At 33.0% G+C, this 19,263-nt stretch overlaps 2 protein-coding genes across 3 annotated transcripts; both read left to right on the forward strand.

Moving 5' to 3' along the window:
• The first annotated feature begins 2,592 nt into the window (after positions 1–2,592).
• On the forward strand, positions 2,593–4,780 carry LOC120154410 (WD repeat-containing protein DWA2-like). The gene is made up of 8 exons (XM_039166169.1): positions 2,593–2,622; positions 2,708–2,835; positions 3,127–3,196; positions 3,856–3,944; positions 4,120–4,165; positions 4,380–4,453; positions 4,543–4,607; positions 4,692–4,780. The coding sequence occupies exons 1-8, from the start codon at positions 2,593–2,595 to the stop codon at positions 4,778–4,780; spliced, it is 591 nt and encodes a 196-aa protein (XP_039022100.1).
• Positions 4,781–7,837: 3,057 nt separating this feature from the next.
• On the forward strand, positions 7,838–10,361 carry LOC120154427 (cyclin-B2-4-like). 2 transcript variants are annotated; one of them, XM_039166183.1, is made up of 12 exons: positions 7,838–7,854; positions 8,079–8,141; positions 8,244–8,379; positions 8,585–8,644; positions 8,736–8,781; positions 8,864–8,998; positions 9,078–9,203; positions 9,296–9,385; positions 9,471–9,692; positions 9,773–9,871; positions 9,951–10,129; positions 10,208–10,361. In XM_039166183.1, the coding sequence occupies exons 2-12, from the start codon at positions 8,087–8,089 to the stop codon at positions 10,344–10,346; spliced, it is 1,287 nt and encodes a 428-aa protein (XP_039022114.1). In that variant the 5' UTR covers positions 7,838–7,854; positions 8,079–8,086; the 3' UTR covers positions 10,347–10,361. The 2 variants fall into 2 exon arrangements, with proteins under 2 accessions (XP_039022114.1, XP_039022115.1); XM_039166184.1 differs by having other exon boundaries at positions 9,081–9,203.
• The last annotated feature ends 8,902 nt before the right edge of the window (positions 10,362–19,263 follow it).

Consider the following 19,263-nt stretch of genomic DNA (forward strand, 5'->3'; position numbering starts at 1 on the left):
CTCGACCACATTTGATTCTGAGACAGCCTTTCCCCTTTCAGGTTTGCGTTTGTTCTTTAGCCTGAGACATTCTTTCTTCCAGTGCCCTTTTTCTCGACAAAAGGTACATTCATCTTTGCTTAATATGGACTTTGACTTTGATCTCCCTCTCCTTCCTTTATTCTGAATCTTCGAACGGCCTCTAACAACAAGAGCTTCTGCTTCGACACTTGTGTTTTCTTGTTTGTCTTTCTTTCTTAATTCATAACTATACAAGGAAGCAGTTAATTCACTGAGAGACACATCAACTTTCCCATAAAGTAGAGTAGTTTCAAGATACTCAAACTCATTAGGAAGTGATCCTATCAACATTAGAGCCAAATCTTCGTCTTCAAAAGTCACGTCCATATTCATCAGATCAGTCACCAGCTGATTAAAGCTAGTAATGCGATCATTCATAGTGGTACCTGATACGTAGTTGAAGCGGAACAATCTCTTTTTCATGTAGAGCTTGTTCTGACCGCTTTTCTTTAAAAATTTCTCCTCCAGTGCCTTCCACAATTTACTTGCAGAAGTTTCCTTAGAAAATGCATACTTCTGCTCTCTAGAAAGACACGATCGAATAGTACCACATGTGAATCTATTGATCCTCTTCCATTCTTTCTCCTCAACATCATCTGGTTTCTCTCCTTCAATAGCAATGTCTAGACCCTGCTGAAATAGAGCATCTAGAACCTCACTTTGCCACATGTCGAAATGACCGGTGCCATCAAAAATCTCCACTGCAAATCTAACATTTGTCACAGTTGTTGACGACGATGTGGATGTTTTTGTTGCGTTTGCCATTTCTGCTACAAATTCTATTTAATAGCTGTCAATGCGGAATGTCAATTATCCAAAAAAAAAAAATTTCTGATGTGGAAGATCAACCTAAGCCGCAACCACAGAGCATACTAAAATAAACCAAGAGCTCTGATACCAATTGTTGTGGAATTCGGGTTAATTTCTACCAATAATAACAAATTCACCTTTCAAACTATTATCTAGATGACTAGTGTGAAAACGATTAGTGTGAAAACGATTAGTGTGAAAACGATTGTACTAAAAATCACACTAAGGTAGATTCTCAGGAAAGGGGAGGGGTCACAATGGTCCCTTTTAAAACCCACTTTCCTTAGACAGAACTACCAAGACAAGTAATTTTAATAGGACAATAATTAACAACAACTATACTCGACAATAGCTATTAAATTGACATAAAGAGAACACCAAAATTTAACGAGGTTAGGCCAAAATTATGCCTACCTCCTCGAACACTACTAAAATAATATTTCACTAATAGAGAAAATATTACAAAGAGAAAGAAAGAATACAAATAGCCTTTTAATATAGAACAAGACTTATATTTGTGGGATGTTTAACTAAAGAGGAGGATGACTCTATTTATAACAAAAGAATTTCCCATCCTCCTTATACACAACCAATGTGGGACTTTGCCAAAAAACCAACAAAAATGTCCTGATTCAAAAATATCTAATAAAAAAGAGTCTAATCTAAATACCCATTGTTTTGCTACAGTTGAATTAGCTGCTGCAACAGCATTATCCTGTCGAAAAGTTTTACTGCTTAAAGATAGAGACTGGTTTGATAGTTTTCTTTGTCGTTGAAGGTGAATCTTATGTGGCTGCAATAGGGCAGATCCCTGAGCTATATGGACAGTTAAATTCACCGCAGTTGGAAAGAATTGCCTCCCTTGATGCACATGTTGGCAAGATTAATTGGTGAGTTACTGATTCATAATTCCCCCCCCCCCCCAAGTTATTAAAGCTGTATATTCTTTGCATTTTGTACTGGACATTTTTTGTGAAATTTAATTTGGCTTTTACTTATTAACAGTGTTCTCTGGTGGCCGTCTGGAAGACATGATAAGTTGATCAGCATTGATGATGAAAATATTTTCTTATGGACGTTAGATTGTTCAAAAAAGGCTGCCCAGATTAGATTCTGCAAGGATTGTCTTCTTATCATCAATGATTATTGTACTAGCATGTGAATATTCAACCTCTAGGTTTTATTTTATTTTTGTGGAAGTAGTGCTCAATACTGGAATACTTTCTTCAAAGACACAACTGATATATTTGTAATCACTTGCATTGTTAGTTCACCCTCCTTTTCTTTTTCTTTTCCCCCATTTTCTTCCTTCCCCATATCTCAATATACTCTATGGCTTCAGTGTCTGAATCTGATATTAAATTTTGTGGCAATTGAAAACTTTGCATTTATCTAACCTGACAGAGACATTGACTACATATCAGTGGCAGTTATCGTAAAAAAAAAATTAAACGTAAATCTATGTTACATGGACTCAGCACTTTATGGAACCATACCCATTGTTAACACGGCATGATATGTGGCAGACTAGTTGCTGTGTAGTTCAACACAGCAGCTAACATTGCAGAGGTGGTTCTTGGTGGCAAGGGATGTTTTGAGGTTTCAAAGCTGTGTGATGGAGGATCAAGTGGAAAAACGGAAATAGGAAACGAAGGAGATTTTATGAGTGAAATTTGGTGAAAATATGACATCAGTTAAAGCGGCAGATGATTTTTTTAGCAAATGACGTATGTGGCCCTTACATTTACCCATGTCGGATATCTGAACCCTAGCCCATAAACCATTGATTGCTTATTTAGTATTTGATGCTTATTCAGATCTTATTGTGGAAATCTAGGTACAATCTAAGCAGTCATCTGGTTTGCTTCATTACTTATCTGGTGGTGCATGGGATCCGCATGACATAAATGCTGTTGCGACAACTTGTGAATCATCAGTTCAGTTTTGGGATCTACGTACAATGAAGTATGTTGTCTCTGCATATCTTAGTTTCTAGATTAGTTCTAAACTGTTTAATCATTATGCTGGTGGTCATTTAATTTGGTGTTCCATTTCCCTTGTGATTTGACTCATTTTTCTAAATTCATGGGCCAAAATTCAAAAAGTTTCTATTTGACCACCTGCCTTCCTCTAGCTGAAGAAAAGAGGACAAGGAAGGCATGATGTTGTAGCTTGTACCTTCTAATTATTCCGTTTCTCTACAGATCATTTTTCGTAAATGTTTACCTAGATATAGTTTATTGATTGCACTTCGAGTTATGCTGTTGCTGACAACAATTTTAATATCCGCAATGCTAACTATGATATGAAGAAAAATCATATACTTGTAAGGATATAGCTTGAATATTTTACTATTTAAAATCATCTTTAACTCTTTTTCTATCAAACGAAACTTTCTTATTTCTATAACTATGTGAATCCTAGATAATATAGTATAGACCGATATTATAAATTACAATTGTCCATGTGACATGGTAAGGATGAGAAATTGGGAAGATTTTTTTTTTTGGAAAATGAAATTGGGAGGATTTACTTGTCAATTAAACTATACTTTCATTTTAGTCAAAGCTGTGGCCAAGCACATAACGCACTGTTGGAAATCTGCTATGCAGACATGTACACTTACAAACCTTGTTTAATCATACACAACTGCAAGATTTCAAATTTGTATATCAATTATATATAGATAAAACAACATATTGATCATTCGGATGTTCATCACATTTTCTAAAAGGAAATTTCTCTATTTTTGACCACTATTTATAATCTTTTTACTGGTATGTGGGGTTTGATGGAATGAAGTTGATCCTTTGCATTTTGTCAATCATAAGAGACATTGTTTATAGTAGTTGCTGAAAGAAAAAAAAGAATGGTAAACAACATGGAAGCGGTGATTGTGAAGTGGTTTGTGAATGAACCTATTCAAGTGAGATGGTATTTCTGCTGGTTACTGATACCAAGTTATTATTGTCACTTTCATCACAGGTCACTGCAGAAGATGAATCTGGGATACACATATGGGATCTTAGAAAGCCCAAAAGTCCTGTCAAAGAGCTTCCTGGGCACACACACTGGTAATTGACTTGCACTCTTATGGGCCTTTTTTTTATTTTTGAGGAACTTTACTCTTCCTATTTTCTCAATTGATTGATTTATAATTAATCTCCAAAATTTATGTTCTAAGATGGTGCCACTAGAAAGAAAAGGGAGTATTTAAGTTCATTGATTGTGACATGTTTATGTTTGCAGGACATGGGCTGTAACTTGTAACCCTGAGTATGATGGGCTAATTCTGGTTCTCTCTCTCTACGAGCATTCATCTTAATATTGTTATTTAGGAATAGGCATTAGGGTCTTGGATTAAACTGGTTACTATTCTTACGAATATTCGTCTGAATCCACTAGGCATAGCAATATCCATAGATTTTTAAGTCACTATAACATAAACTGCAACTTGTTGTTTATTGGTATATTTTGAAAATTCTTGATAAGAATTTGCCCTTCTGTAGAGTGCTGGCACCGACTCAACTGTAAACTTGTGGACGGCTCCTACATCCGCTGAAGATGAGGCAACCTCTGAAAGGTTGCTCTATCTGGAGCATTGCACAACTTTGTGTTTTATTGGTTGATCTTCACTGGTATTTTATTGTTTTAATTTTGTTTTGTTAACAGCATAGCTGAATCGCCAGCTCAACTGGCTGACCCATTGCTTAATTCGTACCGTGATTATGAAGATGGTGTGTATGGTAATCAGTCCTAACCTCTACATGTGTTTTATACTATGGTTTTAAGAAATAAATGTAACCACAATCTGTTGCCAGGCCTTGCTTGGAGTAATCGCGAGCCTTGGATATTCGCTTCTCTATCATATGATGGCAGGGAAAGAACTACCTGCAACTCAGGAAGATAGATGAAACATATAATCATCGACTAACGTCTGGGTTGTAGTTTAAATTTGATTTATGTTGGATTTTCAATTTCATTTAATCCAGGTGGTGGTAGAGTCGGTTAAGCCATTCCTTTCAAGAAAATGAAGGTGTTATTATGGCTGTTGTCGCGGAAAGTGACGAAATATTTAGGCAAACTTGGCATGAAGAGGAGCCGGCTCGTAAATTAAGTGTTTCATGACTTGTTGCTGGCCCCCAGTGTATTCTTTTTTTGGTTTGTTGAGTATAGGTGCTTCTTATTATCATAACCATCTGACATCGGTTATTTTCCATGAATATTGAATCATGCTTACCTGATTAATAACAGCAGTCATTCACCGATCGATAATTAAATATTCGTCTCAGTAAAATGAAGTGACAAAAATCGTGCCATTTTTTATATGACGAGAAGTATGGTAAAATTTAAGCATCTATATGTCGGAACCGTCTTTCAGTTGGGGCCCAGAATTGGGCTTTAACTTGAATGGAATGGTTAGAGTCGTTATCGATAATTTATTTTAAAGATAAATAGTTTGATCGGACACATTTTTTTCTTACCTGATCTGCATCTTACCAGAGATATGTCGGATTCGGGAGTCGGTTACAGTCAAGGAAGGGTTAGCACCCTTGAACTGCCCTTTCGGTACTACGTAATTTTCAGTTGTCTTTAATTAAGAAAATTGAAAATTTAAATTAAAAGGTAAAAATAATGATTCAAATTGCTTACCTTTAACGAATTTACGAAAGTACCTTTAAATGATAAAATGTCAGATAAAAAGACTGAACCAGAAAATATAAAAAGGGTTAAATTACAATGTTTTAAAAAATGTATATACTGAAGAATTAACTGAAATAAAGATAAAATGTGCATATTAAAATTCATGAAAAAATAATAATAAAAAAATAAAAATAAAATAATGTAAGAGAAACAAGTTTATTAACGAAAAAAAAAATAATCATGCTAAATACAAGATTAAACAACAAAAGAAAAATAAATAATGAAACAAATAAAAACCCTAAGAAAATAACTAAAGAATAAAATAAAAGAAAATAATAAAAGAAAATAAAGTAAAATAGAAAATAAAACAAAATAATAAAATAAAATAAATAAAAATAAAATAAAACAAAATGAAGGGAAGAAAGAAAAATAAATAAAATAATATATATATATAACATAGTGTATAATAAATAAGATAAAAAAAATAACAAAATAAAAAGAATAATGTTAAAATAAAATATCAATATATACATAAAACGTGAGGAAAAAATAAACAAAAACAAAAAAATAAAATAAGAAGAAAAATAAAATAAGAGGGGCCTACTACCATCAATGCACCGAAAAAAAAATATTTGGTCAAAAAGAGGGGACAAGAAGAAAGGGAACTAGGAGATGATAAAAACAAATGTAGGTATAGTATAGTATTAAATAAGTAAAAAATAAAATAAAATAAGATAAAACAATGAATAAATAAATAATAAATAAATAAATAAAAATCCAAACAAATATAAAAAAGCATTTAAATAAAATAAGGAAAAGAAGGGAAAAAATAATAAAAATATATGTACATAATATTAACAAAAGAAATAAAAAAATAAGTAAAATAAAGTAAATAAATTAAATAAAACAAGAAAAAAACATATGCATATATATATAATAATAATAAAATATAATATTTAAATAAATAAAAATGAGAAATAAAACAAATATTAAAATGTGAAGGGACTGAATTGAAAGAAAAACAAACTGGGGGTCAATTTTAAAAGAAATTTGGGGCTAAAAGTCAAATTTGTGGTTCAAAGTGAACGACTGAAAAAATGGAGGATCAAAAGGGAAATTATCCCTTTTATTCGATAAAACAAATTTCAAAAATCTCCTCTTCTGGTCATCGGCCGAAAACATATTTTCTTGTTTTTTTGAATCAAAATGAAGAGAAAACGAACCAAAACTCACATGCAGGCGAAGAAAATAAATAAAGGTAAGGACTTTCACCTTTTTTATTGCTTTTCGAAATGTTTACAATGCTTAACTTCTCGTATTTTCGGTATTTCTTGTGTCTAAATTGTGTTACATGCGTACATATATATAGTTAAAAAAATCTATTTTTAGAGACCCTACTCGAATTAAAATTCTTGTTTTTCGGTTGTTTGGAGTCCCACAATACTGATCTGTTATTTGACTTGGTGTTCCGAGAAAACTGACCGTGGGATGAGGAGTCTTCGACAGTGGGTTGAGGCAAACCCTAGCTACATCGGTTCGGGTCGGGTTCCACTGAAATCGGGTCAAGGTTGGGTTGCTCCAAGTGGATCACGTGTTCTGAGCGTGTAACTTGGGTCCACTGTGGACTGCTTGTAACGGGTTTATTGGGATGTACAAAACAAAGACATTGTTTTTATTAGTAAAATAATAATATAATATATGTGTATATACACTATACAATATACGCATAATATTATATAGTATGAATATGCAATACATATATATTGTATAATGGACGAAATCGTGTGTCTAAACTATCAAGAGCAGTTTAAGCTAAAACAATTTTGATGTGCAATTTACATGTTAAGTTTATGTCTAACATAGAGTGAGAATGTGAGATACATTACGTCAAATGAAACATGGAACGATTTGAAGTTAGGAATTGGACATCTCAATTTTTTCATGCATTATATATGCTCATATTTCTGAACAAAAAGAAAGAAAGAAAACTCGACATCAAATGATAAAAAAGCAATTCATTTTACCCTTTTGAGGCTAAAGTTGGAATTGCATGATAGAAACTAGAAGGAACAAAAATTGAAAGCACATGATAAAATATAGCCGTTGAACTTCAAATTTATCTAGAACTCAAACGGCTAGTATTTGCTAGCAGTTGGTTTTGAAAATAAAATAATGCCGACAATGCATAGATTCCATATGCTCATTGCATTCTCACTTTTTTCCTCTTTCAAAAGATCTGCGTCAATCAAGAAAACGAAGATCTACATCTATTGATCTTCGGTCTTCACCCTCAAAGCTCAGTTCTCTTTCAAAAGAAACAGGGAAGCTATTCTCGCAGAGGTGGTTGAATTTTTTTACTTTTGTTTCAATCTTCTTACTTTGATGAGTCTTTACTGATTTCTTTAAAAAATATTAAATATTTAAAGAAAAAGAAGAAGAATAAAGAGGAAGTGATTAATTTAATTTTGGATTGAAAGTGTGTGTCTTGATGATCTTTGATGATAGTTTGGGATGTTTATCTTTAAGGGGGTTCTTATCCTTTTGGTCGTCTTCTTTGTAAACAGTGGAAAAAATGGGAGGATCCGACGAAAACAATCCTGGAGTCATCGGTCCCTCACGTCTTCAAGGTGACTTACTTCGACCCCATTTTCTGTAATATTTCTTTTGATGCTTAAATAGTACTTTTTTTTCATTTGAAGTACTAAAGATTTTTTTTTTGTTGGAAAAAGGGGGTTTACGTGCCGCCGGAGGAGGCAAGTTTGCTGCGGCGATTGGGCAGAATCGAAGAGCATTGAGCACTATTAACCCGAACCTAGTTGAAGGCCGACCTCACCGTTGTGCAGTCAGCAAGAGACCTCTATCTGAGTGAGTACTTTATCATTAATTTTTCTCTGTTTTGTTTCTGAGAACTGAAAGGAAATTAGATCTCTGAATTAGCTATTGATTTTGAGGAGTGGGTGTTTCTCTTGGTAGTTCAATGGTCCAAGAACACGACTTTTTCTTCATCTTTTTGGGAAAAAATAGTTTTCTATTGCTATGTTTCTCAACAGCGTTTTTTTAATATTTTCAGAAGAAATGAAGTTTGTGGTAAAATCCCACCACCCATACCTCAACATAGACCAGTTACTAGGTTAGTAACTTGTTTTAGTTTAATGATGTTTTTATTGGCAAAATATATGTTCTTCTCGATCCTTTTTGTTTACGATTCGGTTTCTATTCAGGAATTTCGCTGCCCAGATGGCTAACAAGCAACAACTGAAACCTGAGGTACCATTTTTTACAACTGAAAATTTTGGTATTATCCGCAATTATTCAATCGCATTATTTAAGTGGTTAATCACATGGACAGGAAACTAAGAAACCAATCCAGTCCGTGTCAGTTCCAAATGAACCCGAAGACTGCAGCATCATCGATGTGAATGAGCAGGATGTGCCAATGTTTGTGCAACACACAGAAGCCATGATGGATGAGATTGAAAGGATGGTACCGAACAGGACCCTACTGAGTTTTTACTTTTTTTCCCTTTCTTGAGAATAACAATGATTCTTTGTCTCCCCTGCAGCAGGAGGTCGAAATGGAAGACGTCGATGAAGATCGTCTTCTGGACATTGACAATTGTGATAAATCGAATCCACTTGCAGTTGTTGAGTACATTGGTGATTTATATAAATTCTACAAGAAAGCAGAGGTGATTAACGCCCAATTGAGGCTTAAAAAGATGACTTTTTCCTTTTCTATTTTTTGGTTAGTTCTCTCAACTTGATGATTTAATGTATGCAGTGTACTGGTTGTGTTCCACCAAATTACATGGAACTCCAATATGACATTAACCAAAGGATGAGAGCTATCCTCATTGATTGGCTGATAGAGGTATGCATGCATGCATGCAGATATTGTATTGGTTGTTCTTACATCCTTGTTATAGAGATTAACGAGGATTATTATGGAATGCAAGGTTCACTACAAGTTTGAGTTGATGGAAGAAACCTTGTTTCTGACTGTCAATCTAATCGATCGATTTCTAGCTATAAAGCAAATAGCGAGGAAGAAACTCCAGCTGGTTGGAGTAACAGCCATGCTTTTAGCCTGCAAATATGAAGAAGTTTCTGTTCCTGTTATTGAGGATCTGATTCTCATTTCAGACAAGGCGTACACCAGGAAAGAAGTGCTCGATATGGTTCGCAATCATCGTCTTTTTATTCTTTGATGACCGTTGGAAATAGTGTTGATGATGGATACATACACCATGATTTGCAGGAGAAATTGATGACCAATGTATTACAATTCAATCTATCAGTTCCTACGCCTTACGTGTTCATGAGGAGATTTCTGAAAGCTGCTCAATCAAACAAGAAGGTTGGTGACAAGGAATAAATTCTTTGTTTACAATGTGTGTGATGAAATGAATGTGAGATGAGTTTTGTTGAACCTGCAGCTTGAGCTTCTGTCATACTTCTTGATTGAGCTTTGCCTGGTCGAATACGAAATGCTTAAGTTCCCACCATCTTTGTTAGCTGCTGCAGCTATCTTCACTGCCCAATGCAGGATTAGTGGGTGTAAGCATTGGAGCAAGACCAGCGAGTGGTATACTTCCTACTCGGAAGAGCAGCTTATGTAAGTCTATTTGCTGCTATGAAAAGATGCAACTTTTGCTGTGTTGAAACTAAGTGCTAGTATTTATTGTCATGTTAGGGAATGCTCGAGAATGATGATTGGGTTCCATCAGAAAGCGGGGACAGGAAAACTTACAGGCGTTCAAAGGAAGTACAGTACATCTAAGTACGGCTATGCTGCAAAGAGTGAACCTCCAACTTTTCTTTTGGAGGCTTAAAATTCGAGCACAGTTTGTTGCGTTGCCATTGATTGATCAAAACTCTATCCTATCTAAGATCTGTGATGGGTCCCAGCAACACTAGTTGCTGCCTTTGTTGGTTCCATTATTTGTAAGAGTGCTTCGGTATTTCATTCTCCGGTGATTCTCATCAATCAAAATCACCCCACTTTCCCATATATTTTTAACGGTAAATTATATATTTAGTCATCTAACTATCACTTAAGTTTTGTTTTGGCCACTCAACTATCTTTTCCCAAAGTTTACACTCAACTATATTTCATTTCGATCACATACTGTTAAAAAATTAACATAACTATAGTTGGGCTCGATCGATCAATCGAAAATCGCCAAGAGGGGATGAATTAGCTTTGATAGAGATTGGTGGAATCTTGAATGAAAAATAACACTTTTTGGCACAAATCGATTTATAGTAGTTTGATTTTCTCAATCAAATTCTACATCCACTATCTTAGCTTTTCAAGACCAAGGATTTCAACAAATTTACTAATTTGTTCTTACATTTAAGGATAAGGTGTAACGTTACAACTCTATCTTTTCAATGACTAAGATAGAACTACTATTGTTTTTCTAAGGCTAAACTAGAATCACTCCCATTTTACACAAGGTTTGATTTGTATAAACAAGAAGACATCTCAAGGTGGGTGTTTACAAAGATTTAAGCTCACAAGAATAAAACAAAAGATATGAAATTAAGCTATATACACTTATGTATAAGAGAAAATGTATAAAATAGGAATGAAAACTCTTTTCTCTTGATTTTTAAGCTTGGAATAATATAGTGACCTTCTTTGGATTGTTTTTATATGATTGAATGAGCTTGTGACCATTTTCAACCGTTAGGGATTTTTTAGAGCTGTTGGAAGCCTTTAATCCCCTCAATTTTAACATTTCTGCATAGTGGTTTCGAAACTACTAGAGGGGTTTCGAAACTCTCATGAGGTTTTGAAACCAGGGGTTTACAAACCAGTCAGGGGGATTTTGAAACCAGGTACAAGGGGGTTTTGAAACCTTACACTAAAAATTGAATATTTTGAGTTTCTAAACTTACTCTAAGGTGTAGATCAAGTTAAAAATTACTTGGAAAACATTTTTTAAATTTTGTGGACTTTGAATTAATTTTGAATCATTTGAACAAATTCAATTAAGTCCAAAAATATTTTACTCTTATTTGTTATATCAAAGTATAAGTTCAACAACTACCAATGTGGTATGTTTTTATTTTACAATGATGACATGACATAATTTTATAATGACATGCTAACATCATTGTTAAGCTTTTAACAACGTTTGATCAAAATGAAATTAATACAAAATAACACGAATAGTTAAGTGACAAAATATGTAATTATCTATTTTTTAATAATATTAAGAATATTCTAAAATAATATAAAAATAATAAAAGTTTATATATAATAATAATAATAATAATAATAATAATAATAATAATAATAATAATCTAGATGTTTGTAATAATTAATATTATATCTAGATATTTATAAAATTAATGATTAAGATGTTGACACTTGTTCATAATTCAATTGAGTGGAAAGAGAGTTTAGAGATAAAGGGAGAAAAAGACATTGTGTCGTATTGCAGTTGTGTTAACGAAAGTGTTATCGTCTCTTATAATTATAAGTTTTTCGATGAAATCTTAATTATATTATCTGTATGATATATAATTGATTATATTATTTGATATATAGTTAATATTGTCATCGACATATCATTATGCATTAAGAATTCATAAAATGAAAAGCTTATTAGCATCAAATAATTGGTGTAGTATTAGTGGAAGATTTTAAATCTATTAAATGTATTAGACTCGTCGAATCTCTAACAAATAATGGCAGAAAAAATTGTTAAAAATCAAACTTGATTTCTTGACTTTTGGATGTCGGCATAGAACTTTCATGAATTTGGGTCGGCAGCAAGTCGGCAACAAGGACTAAAACGTGGCAGCAAACACACTTGGATAATTGAAGGAGCAAGTATTGAGGACATGTGTTAAAGCTCCACGTTGTTGATAGATAACCTTAAGAATTAAGGTTGATTAAGGCGGTAATAAAAGGATGAAGTGGCATCAATATGGAGAGTTGGCAATTACAAATGAATTGATTTGGCAACAGCTGATGGATTGCAAACATTAAAGATAATCATGACAGTGAAGGGTGACAAAAATAGGCAGTTTATTACGCTTTTATATGTGTTTAGTGTTTGGTTCTTTGTATATATGAGTGAAGAAAAAAAATAAGAGAGAGATAAGGTGAAGCTTAGAAAAGTTTGAGTTTGAATTTGAGTTAGTAAATTAGCCGAAACTCATATTAATAATATTATATGAGTTATTAAGTTTATCGAGTACCTACAAATGCTTTCAATAAGTGGTATCAGAGTTTGATTCGAGCTTGGTTTGAATTTATGTAGTAGTGAAGATTACCAACATGATTCAACTATAAATCCCGATGTTGACAAATACGAATTATAGTAATTGGAGCATTCAAATGAAGGTGCTAATTGGTTCCTAAGATTGTTGAGATACTGTCGAAGAAGTTTATGTCGAGCCTGAGAATGCAGAAGCAGAAGCGACCTTAACAAATAAAGAGAAACGAGTTTTGAAGGAATCATGTAAGAAAGATAAGAGGGCGCTGTACTTTTTTTTCAATGAGTTGAAGAATCAACCTTTGAAAAAATCTCTGATGTGAAGACTGCAAAACAAGCATGAGAGATTTTACAAAAATATCTTCAAGGTGTAGGTTTAGAGGTGAACGAGAAACTTGTGGATATGGTGGTTGTTCGTATGGAACCACTCACTCAAATGAAAATTACAAAACATCAAGCCGTGGAAAAGGATTTAAAGGCCGAGAAAGATATCAACAAGGAAATAAATCTCAGATACGATGTTATAAATGCAAAAAGTTTGGTCATTTTAGTTATGAGTATCGATCAACTCCTAAAGAAATAGAAAGAAATCATATAGCAACAAAAGAAGAAAACGTTAAAAAATCTCATGTTTTCCTAACTTATAAAGGAGATGGAGATTTTAAGAAAAATATTTAGTACATTGACAATTGTGCAAGCTACCACATGTGTGGTTGAAAGGAGTTGTTTGTCAAATTAGATGAAACAATCAATGATCAAGTAACTTTTGGTGACGACTCCCACACAGAAGTCAAAGGCAAAGACGAAATTATTGATAACACAAAAGAATGATGAAAATAAATACATCTCAGATGTGTATTATATACCAACTTTGAAAAGTAATATCATCAACATTGTCAGGTTTTGGAAAAATGATATGAAGTTCAGATGAGGAATCACTCCCTCGCCATCAAAAATAAAGAAAAAAATTAATTGCCAAAGTCGATATGACTCAGAATCGTCTTTTTACCATCGATATCGAGTCAAGAGAAGTCAAGTGCATAAAGACAACAATCAAAGATAATTCGTGGTTATGGCATCTAAGATATGGACATGTAGGTTTTTCAGGTTTGAAGTTGTTATCGAAAGCAAATATGGTGAAAGAACTACTAAATATCAACCCTCTGAATTAACTATGCGAAGCCTGCATAAAAGGAAAATAACATAGATAAAGTTTTGAAGTTGGCAGATCCTTGCGAGCCCAAAGGCCGTTGGAGATTGTGCACACAGATATATCTGATCCTTATGACATACCATATCTTTGAGGTAACATGTACTACTTAATTTTTGTTGATTATTTTAGTCGAAAAAGTTGGATATATATCCTGAAAGAAAAGTTTGAACTACTGAAGAAATTGAAAGAATTTAAAACAATGGTAAAAAAGTAAAGTGTCCAATAGATTTGTAGAGAAGACGAGCTCTGCAAAGAGCATGAAATTATCCATTAGCTGACCGTTAAATATAAATCTCAACAAAGTGGAGTAAACGAGAGAAAGAGTAGCGCAATCTTTGACATGACAACGAATTCTCTTTCACTTTCTTTTAACTTTTTTAGTATGTTCTCCATTTCAAACAAATGTTTGAGATCATACCTTCTGGGATCATAGATTTACTTAATCAAATATAATTATTTTCAATTCAAGGTTTAGATTTTTTTAATATTTCAGATATATATTTAAAAACATCATAGGACTATTTATTTTCAATTTTATTTTTTAGATAACATGACAAGATTACAATTTTACTTCTGAATTGTTTTGTTAACACTTTTAATATATAAAATATTTATCTAATTGAAAATAAAAAATTAACAATCGACGGTATTTTACCATTGGCTGTGTGTGTGAAACAGTAACAAACAAACTTATACCATTCATTTAACATTGTTTGTGTCAACAAGCTAGCAAGGGGTGGTCCCTTATAAATATAAATTGTAATTTTGATCTCCATTATTATAGATAATACTCCAAAAAGCCAATTTATACAATATATAAAAAGTTATGTGAAAAAAGTAGTGTTTAAAATGAAACTTCACATTTACGAGCAACACATAATAGATAAGTTTTATAACTTTCGAAAGGAACCTTATAATTCTTTCTACTAATTAGAAATGTGTCGCAATATTTTTTCAAAACGAAAATTATTTTTATTTTTAAAAGGCAAAAATTCATGTGTTTGGAAATTGAATAAATTTTAAAATTGGAGTCACCGTCTATCTTTGAGTTAGGTAGGTCGAATACCTAAAAACGTCTTAAAAATAATTTAAATAAATAAAAAATTCATTTTTTTAAAAAAAAATTTATCTACGTTTACCATAAATTTATTTTTTAGGGATCGATAGTCGGTTACGCGCGGAGAAGAGTAAACACTCCCACAATACCCAAAATTGATACCTAATTGCTTTTACATCATGGTGATCATGGAATTAAATAATGCTAGAAATCAAGAATTATCTAACGATTTATTTTATCTCTCATTAATTAATTCGTTTCGAACTACAATAAATATTCCCTATACGAAAATATTCCCCTATTATTTTATTACTTATCTAGGATCGCATATTAAGCATGAATAAAATATGGATTAAAGAAACATATCAAACATAAAAAATAAGATAATTATTTCACCCACATTTTATTTTATTTAAGACATTTGATTGTTTCCAAGTTCATTTTCGTTTGAAAGTCGTATTGGATCGTTTATCTCGATTGGTTGCACTTTTCATGCCCGCTCTACGAGGTTCGCTCTTGAAAATAGACACAAATGAATGTGAAAAATATTATTGAACATGGTTATTATTTAATACAAATTATTTTAATAATTATTTAGAGAGCCTAGGTCATTTGACCCGAATAAAAAATAACTTTATTTTCAAACTCTTCCTCCTTATTCGGGCAATCAAAACCTAACCACATAATTTTCTATTTCTCATGTTTTTTTCAAAAAGTAAATTTATCCTATAACTTTAAATTAAAGAGCACAAAGGTTAGAGTACACTCTTCCTTCGTGTATATATATTTCGGTACCTATTGACGGACGGAGGTTTGACATGACTCTACCTAATGTGATCGGTCTACGGTTCACTATATGCATGTTTCGGCTCTATAAGAAAGGGTACTCGAATTGTCCTTGATGTTAGTGCCCCTTGAGCTGCCAAACCCTCGATGCTCACCCATTACAGGCTTTAAACAGAATGAGTTCAATTCGAGAAGATCCACCACCCTCTACCCATACGAGAAATTAAATTCCCACAGAGGCACAAGGTGTGTATCTCATAGGCTAGTAGCTATAGTTCATACGGGGAATAAATTCACCACGAAAGCATAGCATTCACACCCCTACTTAATCGGGATGGAGCTTGGGTATAGAGCTTATGTCATGCAATGCAGGTGAAGTGTGTAAGGAGAAACATACCAACCTTTGACCAAACAAGACACCCAACAAAAAGAAGAACCATTGAAAATACTCGACAAATATGAAAACAAAGAAATTCAAAAATTAGTGCAACTATCAATAAACAGTTCGAAAAGAATTAATCATCATTCGATAAAATCAACCATAAGATAACTATTGATTTAAGCTCTCTAATATCCATTACCATGATGATATATAACCAATTATCGACCTGACTCTCGTTTCCCCAGCGGAGTGGCCAAGCTATCGTAACATTTCTTTTAAAACGAAAATGTTTTTTTTTATTTTTAAAAGGTAAAAATTCGTGTGTTTGGAAAATCGAATAAATTTTAAAATTGGACTCACCGTCGACCTTAGGGTTAGGTAGGTCGAATACTTAAAAATAATTTAAATAAAAAAATCATTTAAAAACAAAATTAATATGTGTTTACCATAAATTCATTTTTTAGGTATCAGAAGTCAATTGCGCACAGGGAAGGGTAAGTACTCCACAGTGCCCAAAATTGGTACCTAATCGCTTTTAATCATCGTGGTAGTGGAATTAAATAATGCTAGAAATCGAGAATTATTTAACAATTTATTTTATCCCTCATTAAATAATTCATTTTAAACTAAAATAAATATTCCCTATTTTGAGAATAGGTCATAGGATTTTCACGTCCTCCAATGAGAAGTCTTTCCATCTACCTCTCCCCTATACGAGAATATTCCCCTATTATTTTATTACTTATCTAGGATATCATGTTAAGCATGAATAAAATAAGAATTAAAGCAACATATAAAAAAAATAATAAGATAATTATTTCTCCAACATCTTATTTTATTTAAGGCATTCGATTGTTTCCAAGTTCATTTTCATTCGAACGTCGTATTGGATTGTACTACCTCGATAGGTTGAGCTTTCCACGTGCACTCTACGAAGTTCGCTCTTGAAAATAGACACGAATGCATGTGAAAAATATTATTGAACATGGTTATTATTTAATAAAAAATATTTTGATAAATTATTTAGAGAGCCTAGGTCATATTAATACCTAATAGATTAAAATAGGCATGCATGTTGAATAAATAAATATGATGGACTAAATCAGAATAAAGTTAAATCTATGGGGACCTAATGGTAATAAATTATTTTATTTTATGTCAATTATGTTAATTAGTGGCCTAAATAAATACAGCAAACCAGTAGGGGTCTAAAGCATGAATATTGCATTTCTCAAAACATGGCAAATTAAGGACTGAAGTGTATTGAACCTAAAATTTAAGGGTCAAATCCAATATTATGCTAAAATGCAAAAAAAAAAAAAACATGGATAATACTGGAATGTAAATGGAATAAAATTTATAGCTCAAAACAAAAAGATTAAAACATTGTATTTGATGACTCAATTGCACAGCTGCAAAACCTGAAAAAACCACGCGCTAAAACTCGCACTCCTCTACTCCTAAGCGACTTCGTTTGATGCTAGGTTTATAAGCAAAAAATATGGCCGAAAATGGCCTTGTTTTACAATTGTCTCATTTTACTCCTCTTTTCAAAAAAGAGAAATGAGAATCCTATCCTCTCCTCCCCACCATGGGAGGCCAAAAATGCTCCGGTCGCCGTAGCTGACAATCAAAAAACCTAAAAGCCCCCTAAAATGATCTCTTGCCCCCTCAAAACCCCAAAACTACCCTTATTCCTAACAAACAACACCAAAACCACTCGAAATCTCACTAAACAAAGCCCGAAAAATATTTTTTGACCTAAAACCCTAACCCGATTAGATCTACCACATGCAAGGTTTTTTTACCTTCAATGACGGTGGGTTTTCTTACTTTAGTGAGGAAGGCCGAGAGCTCCGAATGGTAAGAGTATCCTCTCCTTTTGGGTTTCATTCTCCTCTTCTTTTTTTCCCTCGAAAAAAATATCATCTTCTTTTTATTTTGTCCGAAGTCTTCTTTTACTGAAAAAGGCTTTCTCATTTTGGTTGCATGTTAAAATTTCTCTTTTGTTTGTCTTTTGTTGCTTTTTTCGTCTTTGGTGCTCTAACTGAGGAGTGAACATCTCCGGGAATGACCCTTTATAGGTGACGGTGACCTCACTACAAGGACGGGGTAAATATTTTTACCTTGTGACTTTTCTCTTTACTTTCTTGGTGAACAGCGACAAATCCGGAGGCGAAAGTAGTCCTCTGGAGTGGAGAAGTCACGGGCGAGCATAGACCGAGCGCGTGGAGACTATTCGACACGTGGAGGCAACGGCGAGCTTAGTAGATGAGTTTAGGGTGAAATCCTAATTATTATGAATTTGGGACTGTCAGATTATCTCCAGAACTGACGGAAGAGAGTAAGGCAGAGCGGGTGGCTTAGATTAGGATTTAAAAACCCTAATCTAGTGTAGATCTGGACCATCAGATTTGGTTGGATCTAACAATCGAGGATTGATAAAGTGGGTGGCTCATATTTTGAGACATTAGGGTTTTTTGTTGTTAGGATTTGTATTTTTTGGCTTCACCAATTTGTAATGGCCTTAATTAATAATACTAATTTTTGGGCTCTGTTTGTTAATAATAATAATAATAATAATAATAATAATAATAATAATAATAATAATAATAATAATAATAATAATAATAATAATAACAACAACAACAACAAAAAATGATGATTACAAAGTGTAACAAAAATGATGATTACAAAGTGTACTTATAAGCCTTCTTAGATAAGTACTCTGTGTTGGAAATAGAAACTACAAAACAGAGTCGTTAGCATTGACTGAAAGTATAAATAAATCGAACGATAAAATCGTGCCATGGAGATGCACTTCTTAAGAAGTTAATTCAGTCCGATGAGTGTAATCGCAATAATTGTCGAATGCTCCCTGAGATTAACACGGTTCTCCAAAAACTCTTACACCCAAGAGATTGGAGTGGACAAAGGTGGTATTTCTCTTCACCACTCATAATTTTAGAACATAGAAAACTTGGAAGAAATGTTTGTAGAAAGAGAGAAAAGCTTAGAGAGAAAAGCTTAGAGAGAAAAGAAGAAATGATTGTTGGATTATTTGAAAATGCAACAAAGG

This window comes from Hibiscus syriacus, unplaced genomic scaffold (assembly GCF_006381635.1).
Source record: "Hibiscus syriacus cultivar Baekdansim isolate YM2019G1 unplaced genomic scaffold, ASM638163v2 tig00111129_pilon, whole genome shotgun sequence".
Taxonomy (NCBI): Eukaryota; Viridiplantae; Streptophyta; class Magnoliopsida; order Malvales; family Malvaceae; genus Hibiscus; species Hibiscus syriacus.

Coding starts and splice junctions, on each gene's coding strand:
- LOC120154410 (XM_039166169.1), top strand. CDS start 2,593: ATGACGTATGTGGCCCTTACATTTACCCAT. Junction 2,836..3,126: donor TGGGATCTACGTACAATGAA/GTATGTTGTCTC, acceptor TTGCACTTCGAG/TTATGCTGTTGCTGACAACA. Junction 4,608..4,691: donor GTACCGTGATTATGAAGATG/GTGTGTATGGTA, acceptor ATCTGTTGCCAG/GCCTTGCTTGGAGTAATCGC.
- LOC120154427 (XM_039166183.1), top strand. CDS start 8,087: ATGGGAGGATCCGACGAAAACAATCCTGGAGTCATCGGTCCCTCACGT. Junction 8,999..9,077: donor TGGATGAGATTGAAAGGATG/GTACCGAACAGG, acceptor TCTCCCCTGCAG/CAGGAGGTCGAAATGGAAGA. Junction 10,130..10,207: donor TACTCGGAAGAGCAGCTTAT/GTAAGTCTATTT, acceptor TTGTCATGTTAG/GGAATGCTCGAGAATGATGA.